Source organism: Mastigoproctus giganteus, chromosome 3 (assembly GCF_048544385.1).
Source record: "Mastigoproctus giganteus isolate SK-2022 chromosome 3, ASM4854438v1, whole genome shotgun sequence".
NCBI lineage: Eukaryota > Metazoa > Arthropoda > Arachnida > Uropygi > Thelyphonidae > Mastigoproctus > Mastigoproctus giganteus.
Window position 1 is genome coordinate 113,683,111 of NC_143577.1, and position 27,825 is coordinate 113,710,935.

Below are 27,825 nucleotides of genomic sequence, written 5' to 3' on the forward strand. Positions count from 1 at the left end.
TGCTGTTAGTGACAGTGTGGGCGGTATTTCCCACAAGAGGTGTAAGGAGTCATGCAATATACTTAGCAGCAAGTTCATTCACCTTATTAAAGAGCTCTCAATCTCTGACAGCGAGATTATGGTGTCATCTGACGTAGTGTCCCTGTTTACATTGAATCCCAGTCCAACAGGCCGTGAACTGCACCAAGAGACTTCTGAAGAATGACTCAAATCTACCAAGCAGAACATCACTAACCACCAGACATCTGTACTGCCCTCAATCTATGCTTAACAGGCAGCGTCATTACCTTCGGGGATTCCTTATACAGGCAGGTGCACGGTACTGCCATGGGTGCCCCCGTTAACTCTGTCATGGCCAGCATCGCCATAGAGGAATTGGAAGAATAGATATTCCTGGACCTGCCAGTGCCTATTACATCATGGTGCATGTACATCGATGACATCTTCATTGTCATCCCACATGGTTCTGAAACAACATTACTGGAGTACCTCAATTCATTGTCGGTGTTCATCCAGTTCAGAATTGGAAGTTGATGGGTCCCTTCCATTCTTAGATGTCCTGATAAAACGTGTGGGCCCACACCTGGAAACCTTGGTATACCGTAAGACAATGTGGTGTGGGCAGTTTACCAACTAGAGATCGGGCCTTGCCCCTAGCCATCTCAACAGCACCGCCCGCACCCTATTCTCCCGTGCTTGGAGCCATTCCAGTTCAGATGAAGGTAGGTGCACAGAGATTTCCAGAGTGAGAACAGACCTGGTCAATTGTGATTATCCAAGCCACATTTTAGACAAGTGCTTATTGCAAGTTCAGGAGCTCACAATCCGCCCGAAACTATCATCAACGCATGACAATATGCCTACCACCTACATTCCCTACTATCCGGGCATGTCGGGCCAGATTTCAAAAATCCCCCAGGAATAGCGCATAAAATGCATGCAGCTACCCGGAAGAAGCTTGAGTTCTCTGTTTTCTAACGTGAAGACTCTGGTCACCCCTCTTTTGCACAGCAGGGTGGTATACCACATAACTTGCAAAGATTGTGGTAGTTGCTACATGGGGAGAGCTCAAGAAGCCTTCAAGACCACCTTGCAGAGCATAACAGGTCAATCCGCCTTGGTGAGACTGACCTGTCCGAAACTGCGGAACACTTCTGGTTGACCCATCATGACCTTAATCCCAAACGCGATTACAAAGTGATTGACCAATCCTGACACTTTCGCCACCGCCTCTGGCTAGAGTCATTTAACATCTCGTGCAATTCAAGAACTATGAATTGCTGCAAGGGCACAAGGCTACACCCTAACTTAGAGGCAACTATCTAGAAACTGGATAAATGCTGGCAGCAAATCCACACACGTCCGTGCAACAACAATGAGCAGTAACCTAGTAGTTGAATGTTTAATCTCATGCATGCATCACTGCACGCACAACTCTGTATTCGTTTAAAATTTTGTCTCTAACATCTTTATCCTGTTAGAATTGCCAATGAGGGATCCATTTAACCCTGAAAGCTACATGTCATTTATCGTTATTAAACTCTCTGGATCAAACTGTACAGTACAGTACAGTACAGTACGGTACTTATATATTTTATTTTATGTGAAAACATCTATGGCAGCACTAGAATAAAACTGTTTAAATTTTTGAATGGTTTGATCAAAACTAACTAACTTACTTACGCTACTTAGAAGGTTGATGTTGATCAAAATCTTGAGAAGCAGATTTTATTAAAGTATGCATTTTATTCTTGCATAATATTACTACCCGCTTTCTTGCATAATATTACTACCCATTGCTTACTCTACCGAATCAATGTTAGTCACTGAGTTAGCATCGTTAGCACCATGTAGGAAGTGATGTCATTTGCAGCATTTAAAATCTAACAGCCACCTAATAGGAAGTGAAGTCAATTGCGCCATTTCTGTAAAAAAATTTAGTTAACAATCAATTGCATCATTTCTGTTACCGTAAGAAAATTTCCTTGCCAATCAATTTTACTCTAGTGCTGCCATAGATGTTTTCACATTAAAAATGGTATTTGCAGTGCACAATTTCAGACTCTTTCTAATAACTGTCAAAAACTGCTCCACACAAAATATGCTGACTCATATAACTTCTTTTTGATATAGCAGTTGCACCAAACCACAAACTGAACCAGTAAGCAGCTTTAAATTTAAAATTTATTTCAAAAATAGTGGGAGCCAGACGTTTTCAAAGCCGCTAAGTGGATTTTCTTATTTATTGATTTGAAATTATTGTTTTTCTAAAATTATTGTTTTGCTGATTTAAATTTAGTAGTATAGCATTATTTTGTGTTTTTCTGATTAATCTGCCATATTTATTCTTTACTCGGCCTTGTAATTGCATAAAAGTATCGGTAAGGGTATCATATCTACGTGTTACAAGTTGCACTCCACTGAATGAGAAGTTTTTTAGCCATAAAAAATATTTAGCCACTTTATTTGACCAATTGATACATAAAATTATTTTCTATAAGTAGCTTATAGACCTAGTCAGGATCGTAAGTTTATTCTGAATTGAGACGGGGAGATTTGGAAGTTAATAAATACTTAACTGTCTGTAGATTTACCGTTCTTAACTTGCGCCATTGTTATACGATACAACGTTATATCCCGAACTAGATAGCGTTACTATAGTATATAATATAATATTGTCAATGCATCAGCAAAATCTACTAATTTTGTTAAACTTCGTTGTCAATTAAATTGTACTTTTAGCTAAATAAATACAATGACTTAGATTACAAACAAAACATAATTAATTAATACATAACTTGATACGGAAGTTATATAAACAGAACGTGTAGATAATATTTGATACTGAAAAATATATATAGCATTATAACTGTGTTGGGATACAAGTTTAGGGTTATAATTTTTATTCTGAAATTGAAATTTTATTGAAATTAAATCGAAATCATGACTCAGACCAGAGCAGCAAAGAAAAAGGCTCAAGTTAATGGGAGTGCTGTGGCTTAGAGGAGAACTGAGGGGGGCAGTTACCCTCTGAATCACAACCTTTTAAAATGCACTGCTTGCATGATGTTTGTGGAGCAATCTGGTACGGGACATGATATTGCCATGGGGGATGTCTTTGTGTGTGTGTGTGTGTGTGTGTGTGTGTGCGCCCAATGCAAGGAGTGTAACGAAATCAGATGACAACTCAGCATTGTTATGGGCCTATATGAGAGCTTGAAGGAGAGGGATGCCCTCGAAGGATTTAAAGTGAGGGGTCCATCCAGCTCTCAGCTGCTCACGTCAATGCCAGAGCTTGCACTTGGTCATCACGCAACACAGCGGCAACCCCCAAGGCAGAATGCGCTGTTCTCAAAGGAACTAGTAGTTGTTGGTGACTCTTTTGTCAGGGAAACGGGAAAGATGCTTTGTAAAAAGGATAGGTGGAACAGGACCAGGGTATGTCTGCCAGGGACAAAGGTTGATGATGCTGTAGAGCGGATATCATCTTTTAAGGGCACAAAAGGTGATATAGTTGTACGCGTTGGCACTAATGATATTAAGAGTAGGAGACCGGCAGAATTACATAACAAGTACAGGTCACTGTTGAAAAAAGCCTTGAATTGAGTAATTTAAAAGTGTTTGCAATTCTGCCCAGACACAATAGGAGGGAGCATATGATGAGAGCCTTGTCAATCAATTCGGCCCTGGAAAGATTGTGCAAGGCTCAAGGGGTAGAATTTTTTTAAGCCTGGTCGGTACTTGTTAACAGGAGAGACTGCTTCTACAGGGATGGGACACACTTAAATAGAAAGGGTGCAAGAATATTTGCTGATGCTATCGAGGCAGTGTTAGTTGGGTCGGAAAACTGCTACCTTCGGAGGGGATACAAGGCCTAATAGATTAACAGTAGCCACTGGCAGAGGTGAAAGTGATTCTTGCACTGCTTCTATTGGAATGAGCTGCAGCCTGGAAAATAAGATGCAGGATATTTCAGAGACTGCTGGGAATCATTGCGGTACAAGTAAACACATGGGTTGTGTTAGGGTAGCTAAGAATAGGAACAGGTGCACGTATACACCAATGCTAAGAGTTTGGAAAATAAATTTGATGAATTTGAGGTATTGCTCAAAGCATCAAAGGCGGATATTGTTGGGATATCAGAGACGTGGTGTCACACAGATATAAGAAATGCGGAACTGGAATTTGGGGAGTGCAACGTCTACAGGAGGAGGGGTTATGCTATTGGTTAAGAAACACATCAAATCCAAGGAAGTGAAACCAGTCGACATCGTTGGACAGTGCAGTGTCGAGTCAGTTTGGTGTGACATAAGCTTTGGGAGATCAAAATTGAGAGTAGGAGTGTGTTATAGGCCTAATGACTCTGATGAGTATAATAAGAAACTGTACAGGGAAATAGAGTGGACCAGTAAATCAGAGAGTCTTATAATGGGGGATTTTAATTTCCCAGATCTTGACTGGAATTTGTGGGTTGGTCACGCACACACTAGCAAGGCTTTTGTGGATTTATTGGATGATTGTTTTCTACATCAGCATGTTAGGGAGGCAACTAGAGGGCGTAATACTCTTGATTTGATTATCAGTAGTGATTCTTCATGCATTAAGAATCTGCAGATAGAGGAACCACTAGGTGGCAGTGATCACAGTGTGCTGAAGTGGAATTTACTCAAAGAGGTAACTACCATCAGGGATAAAGGGAAAGGTTTTTGCTTTCGTAAAGGCGACTACAGTGGTCTGAGACAGTATTTAAATTCTATATGGTGGGACCAACTGATGATGTTACCAACAGCAAATTCAAATTGGGAAGCATTCAAAGAACTTCCCTTGGAAGGTACTAGGCTATACATACCAACTAAGAAATATTGTTCAAGGTTTAGGCCTAAATGGATGTGAGATGAACTAATGAGACATATGGCAGAGAAGAAAAATGCATGGGATACATATAAATTAACACGTGACACAGAAGCCAATGATAGATACAAGTTGATCTGTAACCAAGTTACAAAGAAGGTTAGGCAGGCGAAGGCAGATTACGAGAAATCTTTGGCAAGGGATGCAAATAAAAACAGCAAAGAGTTCTTTACTTATGTAAACTCTAGAAGGAAGGGAATGAATCAGATTGGTCCACTTGATATCGATGGCTCAACTGTTGATGATCCTGCTCAGGTAGCTAACAAACTAAATGAATATTTTACATCGACATTCACACATGAGGAGTTATTCAGGGAGGGGAATGCCAGAGATGTATTCAATTCTGGCAGTAACCAGGGTAATCTTGTAATAACTGAGAGTAAAGTGGAGGAGAAATTGTTGAAGATAAACACAAGAAAGGCACCTGGGGTGGATGGGATCTATCCAGTTATATTAAAGGAGGCAGCAAAGGAAGGAGGCAGCAAAGGAAGTAAGCAAACCCTTACCATAATTATGAGAGCTTCCTTGGACTCAGGGGAGTTACCCATAGACTGGAGATGTGCAAATGTGACCCCAATTCACAAAGGAGGATCAAAGGCTGACACAAGTAATTATAGACCTGTGAGTTTAACTTCTGTTCCAGGAAAATTTTAATGGATGCACTGGTTAAAGAAGCATTGCAGGATCATCAAGACAAGACTTCAGTTATAGCTCAGACACAGCATGGTTTTGTTAAAGCAAAGTCTTGCCTGACAAATTTAATTGGATACTATGATGCAGTCACAAAAGAACTGTATGCAGGGAATAACTTTGATATTATATATTTGGATCTAAGAAAGGCTTTCGATATTGTTGCACATGGAAGACTGCTGCACAAATTGGAGCAGTGTGGCATTGGAGGCAAATTGGTGCTATGGATAAAGGGGTGATTGAGGGGGAGAAGATGGAGAGTGCAAATCAATGGACACTGCTCATCATGGAGTTCCTCAGGGTTCAGTGTTGGGTCCATTATTGTTTTCTGTATTTATAAATAATATTGATGATGGTATATCAAGCTTAATGTCCAAGTTTGCAGACGATACAAAAGTTTGCAGGGTGGTTAAGGACACTACTGACGCTATGCTGCTGCAACAAGATCCGGAAAAGTTGAGGAGATGGGCTGAGAGGTGGCAAATGAAGTTTAACATTGACAAATGTAAAGTACTACATATGGGAAACAGCAACCCCAGAGCAATGTATCAACTGTGTGGTACTACACAGTGGTAGAGAATGAAAAGGACCTGGGGGTAATTGTGCAGGCAGATATGAAGTTCTCTGAGCAGTGCAGACAGGCTGCAAGAGTGGCTCATGGTGTCTTGTCAATGATATACAGGAATTTTTCTAGCAGGGATAAGGAGGTGATTATTCTCTTGTATAAGGCAATGGTCAGGCCACACCTTGAGTACTGTATACAGGTCTGGAGGCCTCATTTCAAAAAGGATGTAGAGCTGCTGGAACGAGTACAGAGAAGGGCAACAAGATTAGTGAATGGAACAAAGGGGTGCTCTTACGAAGAAAAGCTTAAGTTTTGCAAATTGCAGTGTCTGGAGACTAGGCACCAGCGAGGTGATCTGATAGAGGTGTATAAAGCCTTGAATGGTTTGAGCATGCTCAATGCTGACGGGATTCTGCCTGTTGCTCAGAATAATCATCTGAGAGGGCATAAATTCAATTTGAATAAAGACAGATGTAGGATAGATGTGTGGAAATTTGCCTTTAGCCAACGGGTATTTGGTTGGTGGAACCGACTTCCATCCCTTGTAGTGGAAGTTGACAGCCTAAATAAATTTAAGGCTCAGTTGGACAGGTATTTCGAATGAGTGGAGGGGTGAAGTGGAAGTGGTTTTTTTTTTTTTTTTGGCTGATGCTGCATAAGCTTGCTTTCTTGCATGATATGCCTCTACTAATGCTAATGCTAAAAATGGAACAGAAAAAACCTATTGCTATAAGTGGTGGGAGGGATCCATTGATATTTGGCTGTGATAGCAATAATAAATATGACTTAAGTGCTTGGACTGTCCCTTTGAAGAGATAATGCTTGGGAGCTTCCTGTTTCCATTTTGTGGTATTTTATGTTACCATTTAAGGAGTGTTTTGGTGGCATGAATGCACAGTTCCCCTTTGGGGCAAGCAGCTATACACTCACTCCTTCAGAGGTAGATGTTGCTTTGGTCTTTTCTTATATTTCTTCATTTTATTTTTTATTCATAATTTTTATATTATTTTATTTTATTTTGAAATATGGATAGTTAGAAGTAAAATGTTACCTTGCCTTATCTATTGCCCTAGTAGCAGCATAAATTTCTGTATTTATTTTGTGGTTTAAGTGTTCTCTCTATATTTTTGAATATATAGAGAACACTTAAACCACTATGTTTTTCCTCCCATAGCAAATAAAAATATATTATTTTCTTCAGTTACAAACTTCGATAAAAATCAGAATAAAATTAAAGTTATTAGAGAACAGGAACAGCTGGCAGGTATGTTAAAGTGTTAAACTAGCAAAAGGTTAAATCAGGAATCTCCAATTAATTTTCTTTGATGTGTGTATTAGAAATGTAACTCTTCATGATTCAGATTATAAAAAGTATAACTTGCCACAGTCCAGATTCCTTTTTCTGGCATAAAATTAATAACGTGTTGAGCACTGGGAAAGTAAAAACAAAAAACGAGAGTAGGTGTGTGTTATGTGCAGAGAAATAGAGTGGGCCAGTAAATCAGAGTGTCTTATAATGTGGGATTTTAATTTCCCAGAGATTGACTGGAATTTGTGGGTTGGTCCACACACTAGCAAGGCTTTTGGGGATTTATTGGATGATTATTTTCTACATCAGCATGTTCGAGAGGCAACTAGAGGGAGTAATACTCTTGATCTGATTATCAGTAATGATTCTTCATGCATCAAGAATCTGCAGATAAAGGAACCACTAGGTGGCAGTGATCACAATGTGCTGAAGTGGGATTTACTCAAAGAGGTAACTACCATCAAGGATAAAGGGAAGGGTTTTTGCTTTCGTAAAGGTGACTACGGTGGTCTGAGACAGTATTTAAATTCTATACGGTGGGACCAACTGATGATGTTACAACAGCAAATTCAAAATTGGAAGCATTCAAAGAACTCATCTTGGAAGCTACTAGGCTTTTCATACCAACAAAGAAATATTGTTCAAGATTTAGGCCTAAATCGATGTCAGATGAACTAATTAGACATGTGACAGAGAAGAAAATGCATGGGATACATATAAATTAACATGTGACACAGACTATGAGAGATATAAGCTGCTCTGTAACCAAGTTACAAAGAAGATTAGGCAGGCAAAGGCAGATTACGAGAAATCTTTGGCAAAGGATACAAAGAAAAACAGCAAAGAGTTCTTTACTTATGTAAACTCTAGAAGGAAGGGAATGAATCAGATTGGTCCACTTGATATCGATGGCTCAACTGTCGATGATCCTGCTCAGGTAGCTAACAAACTAAATGAATATTTTGCAACTACATTCACACATGAGGAGTTATTCAGGGAGGGGAATGCCAGAGGTGTATTCAACTCTGATAGTAAGCTAGATAATCTTGTAATAACTGAAAGTAAAGTGGAGGAGAAATTGTTGAAGATAAACACAAGAAAGGCACCTGGGGCGGATGGGGTCTATCCAGTTATATTAAAGGAGGCACCCATAGACTGGAGATGTGCAAATGTGACCCCGATTCACAAAGGAGGATCAAAGGCTGACACAAGTAATTATAGACCTGTGAGTTGAACTTCTGTTCCAGGAAAATTTTAATGGAGGCACTGGTTAAAAAAGCATTGCAGGATCATCTAGACAAGACTTCAGTTATAGCTAGGACACAGCATGGTTTTGTTAAGGGAAAGTCTTGCGTGACTAATTTGATTGGATACTATGATGCAGTCACAAAAGAACTGGATGCAGGGAATAACTTTGATATTATATATTTGGATCTAAGAAAGGCTTTTGATACTGTTGCACATGGAAGACTGCTGCACAAATTGGAGCAGTGTGGCATTGGAGGCAAATTGCTGCTATGGATAAAGGGGTGATTGAGGGGGAGAAGACAGAGTGGTAATCAATGGACACTGCTCATTGTGGACTAATGTTATTAGTTGAGTTCGTCAGGGTTCAGTGTTGGGTCCATTATTGTTTTCTGTATTTATAAATAATATTGATGATGGTATATCAAGCTTAATGTCCAAGTTTGTAGACGATACAAAAGTTGGCAGGGTTGTTAAGGACACTACTGACGCTATGCTGCTGCAACAGGATCTGGAAAGGTTGAGCAGATGGGCTGAGAGGTGGCAAATGAAGTTTAACATTGACAAATATAAAGTACTACATATGGGAAACAGCAACCCCAGAGCAACGTATCAACTCTGTGGTACTACACTGACAGTGTTAGAGAATGAAAAGGACCTGGGGGTAATTGTGCAGGCAGATATGAAGTTCTCTGAGCAGTGCAGACGGGCGCCAAGATTAGCTCATGGTGTCTTATCAATGATATACAGGAATTTTTCTAGCAGCGATAAGGAGGTGATTATTCCCTTGTATAAGGCAATGGTCAGCCCACACCTTGAGTACTGTATACAGGTCTGGAGGCCTCATTTCAAGAGGGATGTAGGGCTGCTGGAACAAGTACAGAGAAGGGCAACAAGGTTAGTGAATGGAACAAAGGGATACTCTTACGAACAAAGAGTTAAGTTTTGCAAATTGCAGTGTTTGGGGACTAGGCACCAGCGAGGTGATCTGATAGAGGTGTATAAAGCCTTGAATGGTTTGAGCATGCTCAATGCTGACGGGATTCTGCCTCTTGCTCAGAATAATCACATGAGAGGGCATAAATTCAAATTGAGGAAAGACAGATGTAGGATAGATGTGCGGAAATTTGCCTTTAGCCAACAGGTAGTTGGTTGGTGGAGTAAACTGCCATCTGTCATTGTACAAGTTGATAGCATAAATAGATTCAAGGCAGAACTTGACAAACATTGGGAGCGAGGGGATGGGTGAAATAAGTTGTTTTTTTTTTTTTTGGCTGATACTATATAAGCTTGCTTTCTTGCATCATGTGCCCTTGCTAATGCTAGTAAGTATTATGACAACATAATACTTATTTATCTGACCTTCATTATTTATTACAGAACTCAAAGAAATGTGCATTAAGAACTTTAAGAACATTAAGAAATGTGCATTACAGAACTTAAAGAAATGTGCATATAATTAATTTTTTAAATGTCACATGTCAAATTAAGAGAACTTACAAAATGGCAGAACCAAAATAATTACCTTATGGGCACATTATTGACTCAGGTTTAGACCACTCACAGTCTGTGCCAAATTGCTGGTGGTTTCATGTGGACTGTAGCCGACCAGTTGATGACCTCAAAGCCAAGGGTTGACATAAATGCTTCTTGATATGAATTAATATAAATTCAATGAATTTCAACTTTTATGAATGCCAAATAATTAAAAAGATATCTCCAAGATGGCTACATCTGACCATGGCATTTTACAAGACAGAGAATAAAAGCACATTTTACTGTACAGTAGAACTCCCATTAATCTGGACTGGATTTTCAGTCAGGAAAATTCTAACTATCGAAAAAAAAAAAAAAATGTCTGTTCACTGACATTTTGGAAGGGGGGTTAAAATTTAAAACAGTAAAAAAGATAAGCAATCAATAACAAAGACCACCGCATGCACAAATTGCAACTAACACGATACGCGCAAGTGAGAACTGAGTAACAAGTTACGAAACTTAAAAAATAGGAATGAAGAGAACATTCTGAAAATTTATTTATGACTGAAGATTTCGTGGAAGGGGAAACAGATTTTACTGACAGAATTCCAGCTGTCAGTATTATCACAAATTCAATAAGATCATGTTTACTATCTGTTTATAATTGATTGCACTAACAGAAAAGCCTAATAAACAGGGGACAGCCAATTGTTCTTATTGTTTTATGGCTGTGACCTCCAGAAATCCAACCAGACCACGTGGTATGATTGGAGACAATTGTAGGGTAATCTTGAGTGCTGGTCTATTCAGTTGACAGCTGCAGCTAGCACTGTCCACGCGTACACCTTACCTCAGTTTTTTAGTGTGTTTTTTGTGTTTTACTTAGGTTTTTATTTATTTTATTTTTTTGTGGTTTTGGTTTAACAGAAGATGGCAACAAAAAGAAAGAGTGTTACCATGTTGATGGAACAAAAATTGAACGCATTTTTTCGCATTGATAAGGGGGAAAGTTTAAAAAAGATTGCTCTCGATATAGGGGTAGCAAAACAAACTGTTTCCAATTGGAAAAAAAATAGGAAAGCAATCGAGAACTTTTGTGCAAAAATGGTGGCCAAAGGCAGCTTAGGAAATAGAGCTACCATTAAGCAGGCAAAAAAAATTAAAATTTGGATGAGGCCTTATACATTTGGTTTTGTCAAGAACGAGAGCAAGGGGATTCCTTCTTCATGCCCAATCCTTCAACTGAAGACTCTTAGCCTTAACGAAAAGTTAGGAGGTGACTCGTCTTTTAATGTGAGTTTGGGATAGTTATCAAGGTGGAAGGAGCGTCATGGAATCGGACAGCTTGGAATTACAGGTGAAAGTCTTTCTGGTGATTGTGTTGCAAGCGAAGAATTTAAAGTATGGTTTCTCAAGTTTATTAGTGAAGAAAATTTAGTTCCATACCAAATTTTTAATGCCGACGAGACTGGTTTATTTTTCAAAATGTTACCCAAAAAAACAATGTTACTCTTTCCTTACCGAGTAAGGAAAGAGTAACATTGCTTCCATGCAGTTTTGGCTTGACCCTGATCCCAGTTTTTTGGTGTCGGGTTTGGGTTCAGATAATCACTTGTTAAAATGTAAAATACTGCTTGATTATTGTTAAGTTAAATTTTAAGTTGTCTATTTGGATTTGCTCTCTGATTGTGTCTTGGGTTTTGGAAGTGGTATTAGATTAATTACCTTGTTATGTGTTGTTCTCTTGCATTAATCATATTGGGGGTTTTGCTGATTGATTGGCTGTTTTAGTTGTAAGTTTTTCAAGATTTTGTAATCTTACTGATTTGCAGTCTTTCGATTGTTTATTGGTATGATTCTTGCCTTGTTGTTTTTGGAGTTTTAAATTTGATTTTAAGTTATTATCTGTCCTAATTGTTGATATTATGACTGGGTTTATTATGAATACTGGGTAAAATTGATTGTATGTATATATGCATAGCTGTTGATAATTAGTTTTTAATTATATGTTTCCTGTAGTCTTCTTACTTTTCTCTTTTATATTCTTCTGCTTATATTTCTAGAGGATATCTGTATTCCGCTTCTCTTCTGTTCCTTTTTTTTAATCCTCTCTCCCCTTTTCCCTTCTTTCTTTCTGAATTATTCTGAGGTTCTCCTTGTGACAATCTCGGTATGTGTCTCTTGATAGTAGAACCTGGCTGCCTCCTCGTGGCTTGGGATGAGAATCGGGGGAGGGGAGCCTTTGTTCTCCTGCCCCCTGACTGCTAAATGCCAGATGCTGGCTTACAACATACAACAAAATACACATGAATATACACATAAAGATACATACATTTCATTAGATCTTTTTTTTTTTTTTTTTTTTTTTTTTTTTTAATGCCGGCCTTGGCACTTTGCTGTTAGATGACTCGGCGGCATATAGGGGAAACCTTGGTTACTACCTTTACACACAAGAATACTTTGACCTTGAAGCGGTTGCAAGATCGTGAGGCCCGAAAGTGAATTTAAAAATTAAAGCAAAAAAACATGAGGACTATTTCAAGTAAACTTCTCGAAAATAGTTATTTGTTTTGTGTGTAATTTTGTATAATATAATGGTCTACATTAAAACTTTATTGCTTTGTACAGTATTTTGCTTACTTACTATATTCTTTTACTTTTTATAATTTTTACTTTAAAATATTGTTTTATTAATTTAATATAAAAACCAATTTAGTTAAAATTTTGTTATTTAGTAACTTTAAATAAAAACTGGCATGTGAAAAGATAGCTTCTGGTTAATCCATACCTTCACTAATCTGGACTGAGTATGTTCCTGTCAAGTCTGGATTAATGGGGTTCTACCGTATTTTGTGATGTGCAAAGATTCAAACATGTGCTATGAGTGTTGTACTGACATGCTAACTAGTTCATTGCAGCTTTCTAAAATAAGAACCACCATCTCAACTTACTTCGATCACCAACAAAAAACGAAAAAATTAGATGTTTCATAGTGGATAACTATAAGCCTCAAATATGTTATTGTTATTGTTATTTGGTTTTTTTTAGGAGCATTAGCAACTAAGGCCATATTGCTCCGGGATATGCGGTGGTCATTCCCTGAACTCTCCGCATCCTCCGTATTTGGTGGTGACAGGCTCGAACCCCGGTCTAATCAAGAAGTGTGTGCTACGCACTGCTGCTCCTTCCCACCTGGCTACGGAGGCGCCCTCAAATATGTAATTTAGGTTGTAACACTCAGTAGGAACAAACCTCTTATGCACTACATTAGGGAATGAAAGTTGTATTTTGTCAATATGACCCTGAAACTGTAGTTCAAATAAATCAGTACAGTACAGAACAAAACAGAATTACTACAAGAATGAAGCATGGGTGTTTCTATTTCAAAATTAGTGCTGATTCATTCATCAGGGCTATATATGCACATGAATAACATAACACAATGAGATACATGATGAAACAAAGAATAGCAGTACTATAAAGAGATTGGCATCAGTTTCTCTTTACATTATAATTATACTCATGAGAAAAATTTGACAGAAAGAGAATGATGTCAATCAATCTGTTTTCACTTATTCTTTATGCTTCGTGGATCTCATAGTGTTATCCACATATGTATATTATTATCATTAACCATAGGGTACAAGAAAGCCTGAGGCTTATGCTGCACCAGCCAAAAAAAAAAAAAATTTTCCGAATTACCCCAAAAGAGAGAGAAGTAGAAGGGAATCACCAAGAAAAAGAAGAATGATGATATCCAGCTCAGGACCCTGGGTGTGCCAAGCCCATACTCACCAGATGTGAGCCCCTGGGGTATACTGCCCTGTTGAAGAAATTAGTTGTAACTGATTTTAAAAATGCAAGCCAACAATTTTTTCTTTTAATAATTCATTAAATAATTCTAATAACAATCACAGAGTTATCTCAACAAATAAACAAGGTCCATTCTCCATTGAAATTCCTTTTGATTGAACATGCTAAAGAATCGGTTTCCCAAGGAAGTTTGTTATTGTTATTTGGTTTTTAGGAGCATTAGCAACTAAGGCCATATTGCTCCGGGATATGCGGTGGTCATTCCCTGACCTTTCCGCATCCTCCGTATTTGGTGGTGACGGGCTCAAACCCCGGTCTAATCAAGAAGCGTGTGCTACGCACTGTTGCTCCTTCCCACCTGGCTACGGAGGTGCCACCCAAGGAAGCAATGGAGACCTTTAAAATAAAGAAGGCAACCCAAACGTTAAAGAAAGAATTCGTTTGGATGATGGCAAGCCAAAAAGTAGAAACAGATGTTTAAAATTAAGGATATGGAATGTCAAAACACTTGTATACACCAGGAAAATTAGACAATTTAGTAAAAATAAATCAGAAATATAAAACCTGTCAGATATTTCCAAAGGATCACTTTAGTAAAGCAATTATTGATGGACTGAAATAATACTATAAAATTATATCTGCTTATATCAATATGAAATATGAATTAAGGATTATATCAATACAGTAGACCCAGGTTTATGATTGGTTCACACTGCTGTATGATCAAGTCATTTTACGATGGACTATCTATAATAAAATACCATTCACAATGACCAGCGCTGGTCATGATCACAATGACCAGTGCTGCTACATATCACATAATATGTGATATGTAGCAGCGCTGGTCATTGTGATCATGTTTGCCAATTGAATTTTAATTCTACTAAACGGCAATTCTAATAAACGAAAATAGAAGGAATATTATTCACAGGTTATATAAGTAAAGATATAAAGCACAATTTTACACTTTATTACTGTACCAATTAACAAAATTAAATTATATGTGAAAATTAGAAGAGTATTTTCTACAGGTTAGCAAAATAAATATAAATTTATGCTTACGTACATAGCTTAATTGATACTGTAATATATGCATACTAACTAATTGATATTTCTGTTCGTTGACATTTTTTTTTTTTGGTTGTAAAATAACGAAGAACACGGTATGTGCAAATTGCAACTAACATGATACGAGCCAGTGAGATATGAAGTAACAAGTTTGTGAAGCTTAAAAAAAAAGGAATGAAAGAAGATTCTGGAAATTTATTTATCATTTTTATAGGATTGAAGATTTCATGGAAGGGGAAACACATTTCACCACAGAATTCCAGCTATCTGTATTATTGCAAATACAATAAGATCGAGTTGACTACCCTCCAGAAATGTACTTTAGAAAAATATCACAAAGGCATTCAAAATTGATTCTTATAACTGAACATATGATAATGATGAAAGTGTAGTGCATTTTAATGATTTGAATTGGTTTTTGGAAATTTGATTCTATAAAGCAGCTGATTCTACTAACCAGTGATCATGTTAACCGGCACCCACTTATTTTACTTTATAATGGCCTTACAATTGTCTCTGACTGGACCACGTGGCCCTTCCTCTCAGCCAATAGCAGCATTTGTAAATGTGTTGGCCATGTGTTTTGTTTTTGTTTTTGCATCCTTTAGTTGAAGTTATTTTTTATGCTGTGCTTATTTGACATAAATTTACTGTATTGAATTTGTGTATGTACAAAACTGTGTAAAAGAAAAGAGATAAACAGCTTAGTTTTATTGCAGAAATTAACTTCCAAGGTCTCAGAACAAATTACCAAAAACAATGTGCTACTGGGTTCACATTATATTTTCACAATACGATGGTGTCTCTGGAACAGATTAATATCGTAAAGCGGGGGTCCACTGTATATAAAATTTAAATCTTTAAACAACATTTAAATATTCTAAAAAATTTTCTTTAAATATTTCAAATAATAATCAAGAATAACTTTATATTAACTTTAAATATTTCATATTATTAATAAAAATTTTCTTCTGGTGTTACCTTTAAGCATTGGAGTCAAAAAAGATAAAAATTTGTCAGTGAATATGTAGAACAAAGTTTTCAGCCACTGAGTATCAAGTTTCCACTTAAGAGTCTTCCCTATTTATAGTGAAAATAAAGCAAAAATTATTAGGAATAAACAAGCAAAAAAAAAAAAAAAAAAAAAAACTAGCTTATTGTTTCAACTACAAATAACAATTAACTGTACCACACTACTTATGTAACATAATCTAAAGTGGTGGTAGGAAATATGTGGGATGGATCCCACAATAGTGCAGCAAAATTTTTAAAGCGTTTGAAGCATTGACTGTAAAACAAAATTTATACTTAAGAATACATTCCCTAAATATTCTGAAGTACTCTGGGCCCTCTGAAAGATTAGAGAACTTTGAGAAATGCCTATGGTCCCAAATTGTATGAAAGGAAAATCCCAACTGCACATTGCTGTGATAGAGGGTAGACACACCATAAGATCACTGACACAACTTTGGTGGTTCAGTGAATGTTGTGATAAGCCAGGCCCGGGCAAACTAAGACCAGCGGGCCGCGAGCTTTAATTGTATTTTCGAAAAAAGTTTACTTATTTTATGCCTTTTGCAAAGCCTTTTTGAAAAATAAATCTGTACAGGTAATACATTATAGAATTTGTCGACTCGTAAATTGTTTTATCATCTCTGTATTGTTCAAATTGAGATAGAATTTGAAATTGTGCGCAAACCGGAACGAGCCAATGGGCGCTTTTATAACGGTATAATTTGCGATTATAAACTAACCGCGCGAAACTAAGGTAACAGACAACCGGTGATGATGAAAACGGCTTTGCTGCAATGGCGGAGTAATAGGATAGGACCACTGAACGGCCGCAGTTCCAATCTGTTTTCTCTGACGGTCATCCCGCAGTTAGTTTTTTTGCATTATCTTTGGTTATCATCTTGTAGCGATAAAAATAATATTTATGCCCTTTTAAAAATGAATGAAAAATGAAGAATTCAACAAGAGCATCGTGTCTTCAATGCAGAGTGGAACACAAAATATTTTTTTGCTAACATACCGGTAAATAACAAGACTATTTGTCTCATCTGCTGGTAGAGTGTCTCAGTGTTGAAAGAGTACAATATTAAAAGACATCTCACTACTAAACATTCCGAATATGGTGCCAATTTAACTCCAGAAGCGAGAAAGAAAACTGCTGATGAATTGATTCAAAATTTATCTAGACAACAAAATGTATTTACACGGGTAGCTAAGGAACTAGAAGCTACTGTAGAGGCAAGTTTCGTTATTTCTCATATAATTGCAAAAAGCAACAAGCCTTTTGTGATGGAGACTGTATTAAAGAATGTATGACTGAAGTTTGTGGAATTATCCTAGTGGTCAGATGCGCGGGTGCATAAGTACACGTGTCTTGAGTGACCGGAGTTCAAGCCCGCAACTGCTGAATACGGTGCTGTTTCTTGTATTTTGTCTATCTTGTTAACTCCTCTGACCGTTTGTTCATCTCAAAGTATAAACAATTTATTTTTATTGGGGACCTGACGTAGCCCAGTGGTCAGGAGCAAGAGTGCATAGCACGCGTTCCTTGAGTGGACCAGGGTTCAAGCCCGTGACTACTAAATACGATAAATATTTGTACTGACGATTTATTGTAAACTCTACTGACTTGGTTGTCGTGCCGGAGCATAAACAGAAAATTTATTATATGTCCTGACATTAAACACAAATTTGAGAATATAAGTTTATCTCGGCGAACCGTAGTAAGAAGAACTGAATGTATCGATACAAATTTGAATGAGCAATTATTATCAGTATTAGAATCCATAACATGGTACTTGATAGCTCTCGACGAAAGTAACGACCAAAAGAATACCGCGCAGTTATTAATCTTCGTACGTGGATGTACCTCTAATTTTGAAATTATTGAAGAGCTTCTTTCAATGGAATCTCTTAAAGACCAAACAACGGGAGCTGATATATTTGAAAAAGTTGAAAAATGCTTGCTTGTTTGTTTGTTTGTTATTTGGTTTTTAGGAGCATTAGCAACTAAGGCCATATTGCTCCGGGGATATGCGGTAGTCATTCCCTGACCTTTCCACATACTCTGTATTTAGTGGTCACGGGATCGAACCCCCCCGGTCTAATCGAGAAGCGTGTGCTACGCACTGCTGCTCCTCCTCACCTGGCTACAGAGGCAGCCTCCTGAAAAATGCTTAACAAGATATAATTTACAATGGAACAAAATGGTAAGCGTAACAACTGACGGAGCACCAAGTTTGACAGGTAAAAATGTTGAAGCGTTAAAGAAAATTCGGGATAAAATTTGTGAAAATTATCCTGATTATAATTTAATTACAATTCATTGTATTATACATCAACAAGTATTATGTAAAAATGCGTTAAAAGTTGAACATGTCACATCTTGTATTATTAAACTAGTAAATTTAATACGATCGAGGGGGCTGAAACACAGACAATTCGTTAATTTTCTTCAAGATATTGAATCCGAGTACACAGATATTCCTTATCATAGCCAAATTCGATGGCTTAGGAAAAGTTCTTCGGCGAGTATGGGATCTTAAAGATGACATCATTCTATTTTTAAAACTGAAAAATATTATGGACTTTCCCGAATTAACTGATAATAACTGGATTTGTGATTTTGCATTTACCCTGAACATCGTGATACACTTAAATACTTTCAACGCCGTGTTACAAGGGAAAAATTTATACACCCATGATATGGTAAAAAGTTTGAATGGATTTAAATTAAAACTCCAGTTGTTCCTTCGACATTTATTAATTAACAAGGTAGACCACTTTCCAACCATGAAGCTGCTGAAGATTCCAGAAAATAAATTTGAAAAATATTGTGAAATTATCAACGCTTTTCACGAAGATTTGGTGACTTCCGAAAAATTGAGACAAGTTTGGCAATAGTGCGCGACCCATTTTCAATAGAAATTGATAGTGCACCGAGAGAACTACAGCTTCAGATTATAGATCTGCAGTGTGATACCAATTTAAGGGAATTGCACCGTCATGAGGAAATCTGTAAATTTTACAATACTCTTAATTCGGACAAATTCGACAAACTTAAAGATTTTGCCTGAAAAATGGTGGTTATTTTTGGATCAACCTACATATGTGAACAAACATTTTCCATCATGAATCTAAATAAAAATTTTTTACGATCAAGCATCACCGATGAACATTACAAGCAGTTTTAAGAATCTCAACTACAAAATTAACACCCGAAATTAAAAAAATGGTAAAAGATGTAAAACAGTTCCATTCATCTCATTAAATTCTTGGTTGTTAGAGAATAATTTTTTTATGTTATATTTCTTCTTCGTGATAACAAATAATATATATCTAAAAATAGTATTTTACGTGCGGTCCGCCTTCTTTTTGAATTCCTAATGTGGCCCTTCAGCCAAAAGTTTTGCCCAGGCCTGTGATAAGCATTACTCCACAACACCCAATGGCTAAGGGATGGAACAACTTGTAGAGATAAGGTACTCTCTTATCCTGGGAATGGGAAATGACTCCTGTTCGGTCAAAGACAGATCACAGATACAATTAGAGCCTCACTATGGTATCCCAACTACACTTCCCTCTGGTAGAAGCTGATAGCACTATAAGATGACTAATACAGCTCTGGAAGCTGAATGAATATTGATAGGCAACACACTCCACAAAGCCCAAAAGCCTTAGGGGTGGAAGACCCTCTCTTATCCTATGGGTCTCTAGGTCAATGGCATAGATCATAGAAGAGATTAGGGCTTTGCCAGGGTATACATTTCTGTTATCAGCCAGGCGAACCAACAACACACACTATACTCAGACATACAAGTGGAACTGAGGCCCTTGCAAAAAAAATTGCAAAACAATTCTGCTCACACACAACAGGAGAGAGAGTGCATGCTGAGAGCCCTGTCAATCAATTTGCTCCCAAAGAAGCTTTGTAAAGTTAATGGGATAGAATTTTTCCCGACTTGGTCTGTGCTTGTTAACACGCTTGCTGCTACCTATATTTGAGAGAATGCGTTCAATGCTGTAATTTTCAGAATGTTGTAAAACATCGACATTGTGACATCCTCAACATTTTAAAATTCATAAATAACAGTTGAAAAGTAAAAGTTTCAAATTCATTGCTAAAAGCAAACAACTATTTTTTGTGCTGAACTGTAAATCAGAAAAACATCTTAAAATTTTGTAAAACGTTTATGCACGTACAAACCAACATCAACACAAGCAAAGAACAAATAAAACTGTGTAGCAAGTCTATAAACAAAAACCAAATGTCGCTGCAAAGCATTCAATCAGTGTACCAATAACTGAGTAGTTGTTAATTTCACATGCCTTTACTTTTTTTTTTTTTTTTTTTTATGAAAACCCCAAACACGAGAGGTATTACAGCCTATAGTACTTAGTACCGTGCTTGGGTTGGAGGTTGAGAAGACGAAAGAAGATATTTGTTGACATTAGACTTGAACTTCTGTAGACTGTAATTTTCAAGAAATACATACGAAGGAATGGTGTTCCAGAAAACGGCAGTTGAATGAATAAAAAGTAAGATGAAAATTTGGTTCTGTGAGTTTGAAGTTGGACAGTAAATGGATGTTGGCTGGTGGCGGCACGGGTTCGGACTGTTTTGAAAGAGAGAGCAGGAATTATAGAAGCCAATTCAGAAAAACAGTGCACATGGAAGTATCTGTAGAAAATGCATGCAGCAGAAACAGTACATCTATGAGACAGCGAGTGGAGAGAGACTATTAGACAGGAGTCATTAATTAACCTAACTGCCATCTTCTGAATGGAAAATAGAAGCCTGAGAGAGGTTTTGGGGGCACCGCCCCAGATGTGGGAACAATATTCCATGGTAGGGCTGATTTGCGATTTGTACAGAGTGAACAGCTGTTTGGAAGAAAACAAGTTTTTTAGATGCAGAGGAAGCAATATTTGTAATGTGCTTGTGCCAAGAGAGATTAGTAGTCAGGGTAATCCCCAAAAGAGATATATCCTTTTGCCTAGAAATTGGAGTGTCACCAAAGATAAGCAGAGGAGCAGAAGAATCCTTTTTGCGAGATATAAGACAAGACTGAGTTTTAGAAGGATTAAAATCAACTAAGTTGTCTGTGCCCTACTGGAGAATTACCTGGAGATCAGCATATAAGGAATTGGTAGCGGATAATCGAGAAGTTGACGCTGATTGAGCAGGGAGAGGTTTCTCAAAATGGAAAGGTGAGGTACCTCCCAGTTGATAGAAGCCATGTAGCAGTTAAAATTCTCATAATCTTCTTACCTGAAATTTAAGTCCATCCCTTTGCCTTTAACAGCTGCTACCTCTCTCCTCATCATCCAATTTAAAACTGTATTCACTCCCTGCTAATGGTATCTGTACCATTAGCAGGGAGTGAACACATTTTCACATTTCCGCTAGCCCTATTTTATTAACCACTCATTTTATTGAATGGCACTTCTGACATTACTGTATACACAGTTAAGACTAAGTGTTCTTGTTTAGTTTAATACTTGACACACTCCTTTCATTCATTTAAGTTTATTTCCCTAGCATTAGCTTCCCATTCAATTTTGACACTGGATCTGAATTCAAGAGAAATTCGGTTTTTGTATGCCAAAATCAGAAAACAATAGCCAACAAGTGCAATGCCCTCATTCAATTTTCATCTATTAAAACCGTGTCTACTATTAGTTAGAGATACAAATAAGAGATGGCAACATGCACTGGAAAAGTTTCAAAACAATTTGCACCTAAAAGGGCAAATTATTTGAAATGTACTTGAAGCAACTGCCAAAAACAGGGCCAGCACAAGTGGATAGGTGAGATAGGCATTGCCTACAGGTGGCAGTGAGGAGGGTGCCAAATTTTTTTTTGACATTGCTTTCTGCTTGGTTAACATTTATCAATATTCAAAATTTAGGGTGGCAAATTTTATTTTGCCTACTAGTGGCACATAGGCAGTGGCATAGCTACCATGTAGGCAGGCAAGGCAATTGCCTCTGGGCCCGGCATCTTTGGCTCTCTCCTGTTTTTGCAATTTTCATTAATTAAGTAGGGGCCCGAACATGTTCTTTGCCTCCAGGCCCAAAAAAGGATAGCTACGCTAGTGTACATAGGATCGCAGTGCTACTGGTCAAAAACATAAATCTACAATCCCCAAAGCCTATATGAAAATGTAGATCAATGTGGGCAATATAGACTATGATGGGCCAAGTCCACCAGTACTGTCAAGCCCTATAATGTCATCTGGCTCATGGGTGATTATCAGATCTAGAATATTCTTGGCCTTAGTATTTCCCTGACATGCTAATACAAATAACAATCCCTGAAAGGTAAGTAAATTAGACTACCATGTAACAGTGACATTTAGACTACCATGTAGCCGACCGGGCTAGCCGAGTGGGTAAAGTACCTGCCCGGCAACCCAAAGGTCGCGGGTTTGATTCCCGCCTCGGGCTTGGATCAAAGTACTGCAAAAACCTTGGGAGGTGCAATATGGCCACAGAAGCCGATGCGCCAACAACTACCAAATCAAAAAAAAAACAAAAAAAACCACCATGTAACATTTAGACCACCATGTAACAGTGTTCAGAGTGAGCACATTTACATGGTAGTCTAAATGCTTTCCAGCAATATCCAGTGAGTGCAGTTGGCTAATGGTAATGCACAGGATATGTGTACTGCCACCGGAAAAACTCTGTAAAATAAAACAGTTTGTCTCACGTCCCAAACTTGCTTGCTGGATAAATGGTCTGATACCTAAAATACATGGGTGCATGGGTATGCTACCAATTTATTAACAAGGAACCCACTGAAGAAGAATTTTAGCTAAGGATCAAATCTGGTTAAAGCAGTCTGTTCAATTTTATCAATCTAATATATATTTTTTTAACAAGGGGCTTGTGCAAGCATTCTCCCCTAGGTCCCATCAGCACACCCTGGAGCATTTGAAAAAAAAAAAAAAAAAAACAACAAATAAAACACCATAAAACAGTAATTAAATGAGAAATAAAGTATAAGCATACAGTCACAATATTTTATAGTAATTTTAATTAATTTGCTTTATATAAAATATTACAAACCTTTCTGAGGATCAAATGCTGCTTTTAGGTTATCTGTACAAGTTTCAATGTTTTTGGAAATGAATGGATTAAGGTCGTTTTGAACAACACAGGTTTTGCAAGCATATGAAGAAAAATGTTTTGAGGCTAAAATAAATGTTAAAAGTTATAAATTGGTTTTCAGGGAAATAGTGATGTTTTTTATAACTTCTACAAATTATCTGTAAGATAATTTTTAGTACAAGGAATACAAGATATGAATGTTCAGCCTTTTACTTATTACATTACAAACTTTTACACTTATTCATTTTCTTATTTCAAATGAATTTAGTAATTTTCTGTAAATATAACAACATAAATCACAATTTAAAATTTATTCTGTTGATATTATTATAACATGATTATCAACAAATATAGCAAAACCTCTGCCTAACGAACTTTTCTATAATGGATGGCAAGTGGTGGCCTTTACAGAAAAGTTTGTGATACATGAATAAATATGAATTTATGGGCAAATTATGCTCCTGCTGGCCAATTTAACTTCCTTACAAGCTTACATCAATACAAAACAGGCACATTATAAAAGATATGCACAGTTTAGTTAATAACTTGCAACAGTGATTAATAAAAGTTAAATTGGTTGTTCCAATACTTTCTGGTTCCCTCTCTTCTTTAATGCATAAGAAATGTTATACAGAATGGCAATAATGTGTTTGAATATTTTGTAATTTGCTTCTTGTTCTATGTAATAAATATCAGTGGAATAAACCATTTAATTAATACTAAAAACAGAGCAACTCTGAAATAATACTATCAGGAGACAATAATAACCTTTGTGTTATAATGAAACAACTACAAAAGGTCCCCGAACTAAATGCCCACCATGTTAAATAGTGTGAATATCATACAAAACTACGGTCATTATCTTTTAATAATACTGGTGCACAAGGGAACGTTTGAAAAATAATTAGTCTTGATTGATGATGTACCTGTGTCAGTGGTGCAGTGAACATTGCATTCCACTGTGTGCTTGTTTTATAGCTGTTTCACAAAATCTGTTTGTCAATGGCAGGAACAAACAATATTTCATGTGTTAATATAAAAATGTGTGATGCTCACAAAACTAGCAGTCAAGAGACATTATATACATTACAGAAAGCCTATAGCACAGAAGCAAAGACCAGAGCAACAGTATTCAGGTGAAAGAAGTAATATGAAAGTAAGGATAAATCGCAGTTAGTGATGTTCAAGGCAGAAGATTAAGCACTGCTGCTACAGATGCAACTATCAAGAATTCATCACACTGATGGACATTTTTCCCTAACGTTTCTTACCATTACATCTCCTTGATCTTGTTATGAAATTTGTATCTAACTGTTTAATCTGTACAGCAACCAAAATGGTCTCAAAAATTTCTTATATAATTCTTATCTTCAAATATTCACTAAGAGACTTCCTCTTGATTGTAGCGAGATTAGGAGCCACACAACTATGGCTCAAAACCACTGAGTTCTAGTGCATATTTCATTAGCTACAGCAGCCAGTAATTTCCTCGCTTCTTGTTCAATACCTACAGCTATTTCTGCTATCAGAGGGTTTCGAGAAACAAATGCAAACTTTGTATCTGAATTCACCCTCTTTTCCTTAGTTAAATATTTGTTGCTCAAATTATATATAAAACTGCAAGCGGAACTCTTATTTCCAACATTATTTTGCTCAGCAACAGGCTCCTCCATTAATCTAGCAAACTTATTAACCTGCCTCTGACGATAAACATCTGAAATTCAAAATCAGATGATGTTCTCAACTTCCTCAATGGGTTTCCCATTTCATTTAGTTTATCTTGGAGGTGAAAATAGATGCTACTCTCCCTTTCCTTAAGGTGTTGATTTGTCGGGATAGCCCTAGAGTGTATTTTCCTACAAGCTCTTGTAAAAACAAGAGTGTACAGGAAACCCATATGCTGGGGATAACATACACATCACATCACAGCACAGCACAAACCAACACCTATAAAAAATGGCATAATTAGGACACTATTGGATAGGGCTGGATCCCACTGCAGCACCTCCAAGGATGGACAGGAAAAGATCAGACATGTCATAGCAGACCTCTGAAAATGCAGCTACCCCCAGAAAATTTTGGACAAACATATTCAGGAAGTTAAACATGGATGGAGAGAGGTGTTCTCACCTGCTGCTACTGCATACATTCCCTACTATTCGAGGATAACAGAACAGAAAAATTTTACTGACTTGTCAGACATGCTGTGTGCAGCTACTATGATGTAGACTACACTCAGTCATGTCAAAGTTAAAAGACCCTGTACCCAATGAGGGTACAAATAGAATTATATAGGATATCAAATGTACAGATTGTGGGGAATTTGATGTTGGGAAGGCAGAACATAAGTTTAAAGATCATATGGGGGAACATATTAGAGCAATAGAGACCAAACATTGTGAGAAATCTGCTGTGGTTGATCACTTCTGGGAGAAGAACCAACAAATTTCTGCAGGCAATGCTGTCATCGTTGATTGTTCACATAATATTTGCACAGGAAATGGCTTGAGATTTTGCGGATTTGTTCTTCAGAACATAATACCGTCAATAGAGATAGGAGAGTCTGTATTCACCCATCTTTGAGACTGCAATTCTTGGACAGGATGAATGGTTCTGTCTGGCATGCTCCTGAGCCATTTCTGGTCTCCATGCATGTGTGGAGGATAATTCCCATTTCTCCTATAGTAAAATGTTGTGTGTGGGCAGTAATAATACTGATATTATTTAAGGATGTGCCTTGACAAAGTTCCACTGTTGATAAAGTTTTGGGAATGAGAGTAGCGCAGGAGAAGTTTTTATGGCTCTGGCTAATAGAGAAGTTATTTTTTCTGTTTTATTAACTTAAATTGGCATATTTACTTATTTTCTAGAGTAGCTTTATATTCCTAGTTACGATACTTAGTTTAATTTTTAACTTCGATAGAGATTTTGTAGGTTATTACTTAGTATCGGTAAGGGTTTCCAATCCACGTGTTTTACAAGTTTGCAGCTCCAGCGAATGCAGCTGTTAGTTATATTTAGCCGCTTTATTGACTTAATTGTTATATTAAATTATTTTCTATAAGCAGCTTACAGATCTAGTCAAGATCCTTGATTTATTCTGAATTTAGATAGCGTGATTTTGGAAGTTAATTAATACTTAGTGTCCATAGATTTACCGTTCATAACTTGCCGCCATTGTTATACGATACAATGTTATATCCCATTCTAGATACAGTTAGCTTAGTATAGTATAGTATAGTATAGTACAGTACAGTATATAATATTATCAATTAATCAGTAAAATTTATTAAACTTCTTAAACTTCATTGTCAATTAAATTGTACTTTTTTTTAACTAAATACATATAACGACTTAGATTTTACAAATGTAACATTATTAATTAATACATAACTTGATACAGAAGTATATAACGAAACTCTGAAATAATACTCGATACTGAAAATATATATATATAGATATACAGTGTTATAACTGCACTGGGATATAAGTATAGGGTTCTAATTTTGTACTGAAATTGAAATTTTATTGAAACTGAATCGAAATCATGATTCAGACCAGAGCAGCAAAGAAAAAGGCTCAAGCTAATTGGAGTGTTGTGGCTCAGGGGAGAACTGAGCGGGGCAGTTGCCCTCTGAATCACAGCCTTTTAAAATGCACTGCTTGTCTGATGTTTGTGGAGCAATCAGGTATGGGACATAATATTGCCAAGGGGAATGTCTTTGTGTGCATGCAATGTAAGGAGTGTGAGGAAATCAGGCGACAACTTATGGGTGACAATTAGTGTTCTTATGGGCCTATATGAGAACTTGAAGGACAGGGTGGATGCCCTCGAAGGATCTAAATTGAGGGGCTCATCAAGCTCTCAGCTGCCCACATCAATGCCAGAGCTTGCACTTGATCATCACGCAACACAACGGCAACCACCAAGGCAGAATGTGCTGGTCACACAGGAACTAGTAGTTGTCGGTGACTCTATTGTCACGAAAACGAGGTACATAGTGTGTAAAAAGGATAGGTGGAACAGGACCAGGGTATGTCTGCCAGGGGCAAAGGTTGATGACATTGTAGAGCAGATATTATCATCTTTTAAGGGCATAAAAGGTGATATTGTTGTACAGGTTGGCACTAATGATATTAAGAGTAGAAGACTAGAGGAATTACTTAACAAGTACAGGTCACTGTTGAAAAAAAGCCATGAATTAGGGTTGAATTTGAAAGTGTCTGCAATTTCTGCCCAGACACGATAGGAGGGAGTATATGATGAGAGCCTTGTCGATCAATTCGGCCCTGGAAAGCTTGTGCAAGGCTCAAGGGGTAGAATATTTTCAGCTTGGTCTGTGCTAGTTAACAGTAGAGACTGCTTCTACAGGGATGGGATACACTTAAATAGAAAGGGTGCAAGAATATTTACTGATGCTATCGAAGCAATGTTAGGTGGGTCAGAAAACTGCTAGCTTGGGGGGGGGGGGATATGTAGACTAATAGATTAACAGCAGCCGCTGTCAGAGGTGAAAGTGATTCTTGTACTGCTTCTATTGGAATGAGCAGCAGCCTGGAAAACAACATGCAGGGTACTGCTGGGAGTCATTGCGGTACAAGTAAACACATGGGTTGT

At 37.3% G+C, this 27,825-nt stretch overlaps 1 protein-coding gene across 3 annotated transcripts in view; it reads right to left on the reverse strand.

The window, feature by feature from the left end:
• The window catches only part of LOC150088228 (uncharacterized), a 107,936-nt gene that overhangs the window by 35,286 nt on the left and 44,825 nt on the right, over positions 1-27,825 (reverse strand). For 2 of the 3 annotated variants that reach the window (XM_090370637.1, XM_090370636.1), the window contains 2 exons: positions 23,166-23,291; positions 16,062-16,160 (listed from right to left, as the gene is read on the reverse strand). In XM_090370637.1, coding sequence (XP_090226763.1) covers positions 16,062-16,160; positions 23,166-23,291 — 225 coding nt within the window. The remainder of the gene's footprint in view (positions 1-16,061; positions 16,161-23,165; positions 23,292-27,825) is intronic. The other variant, XM_090370638.1, reaches the window with a different exon arrangement.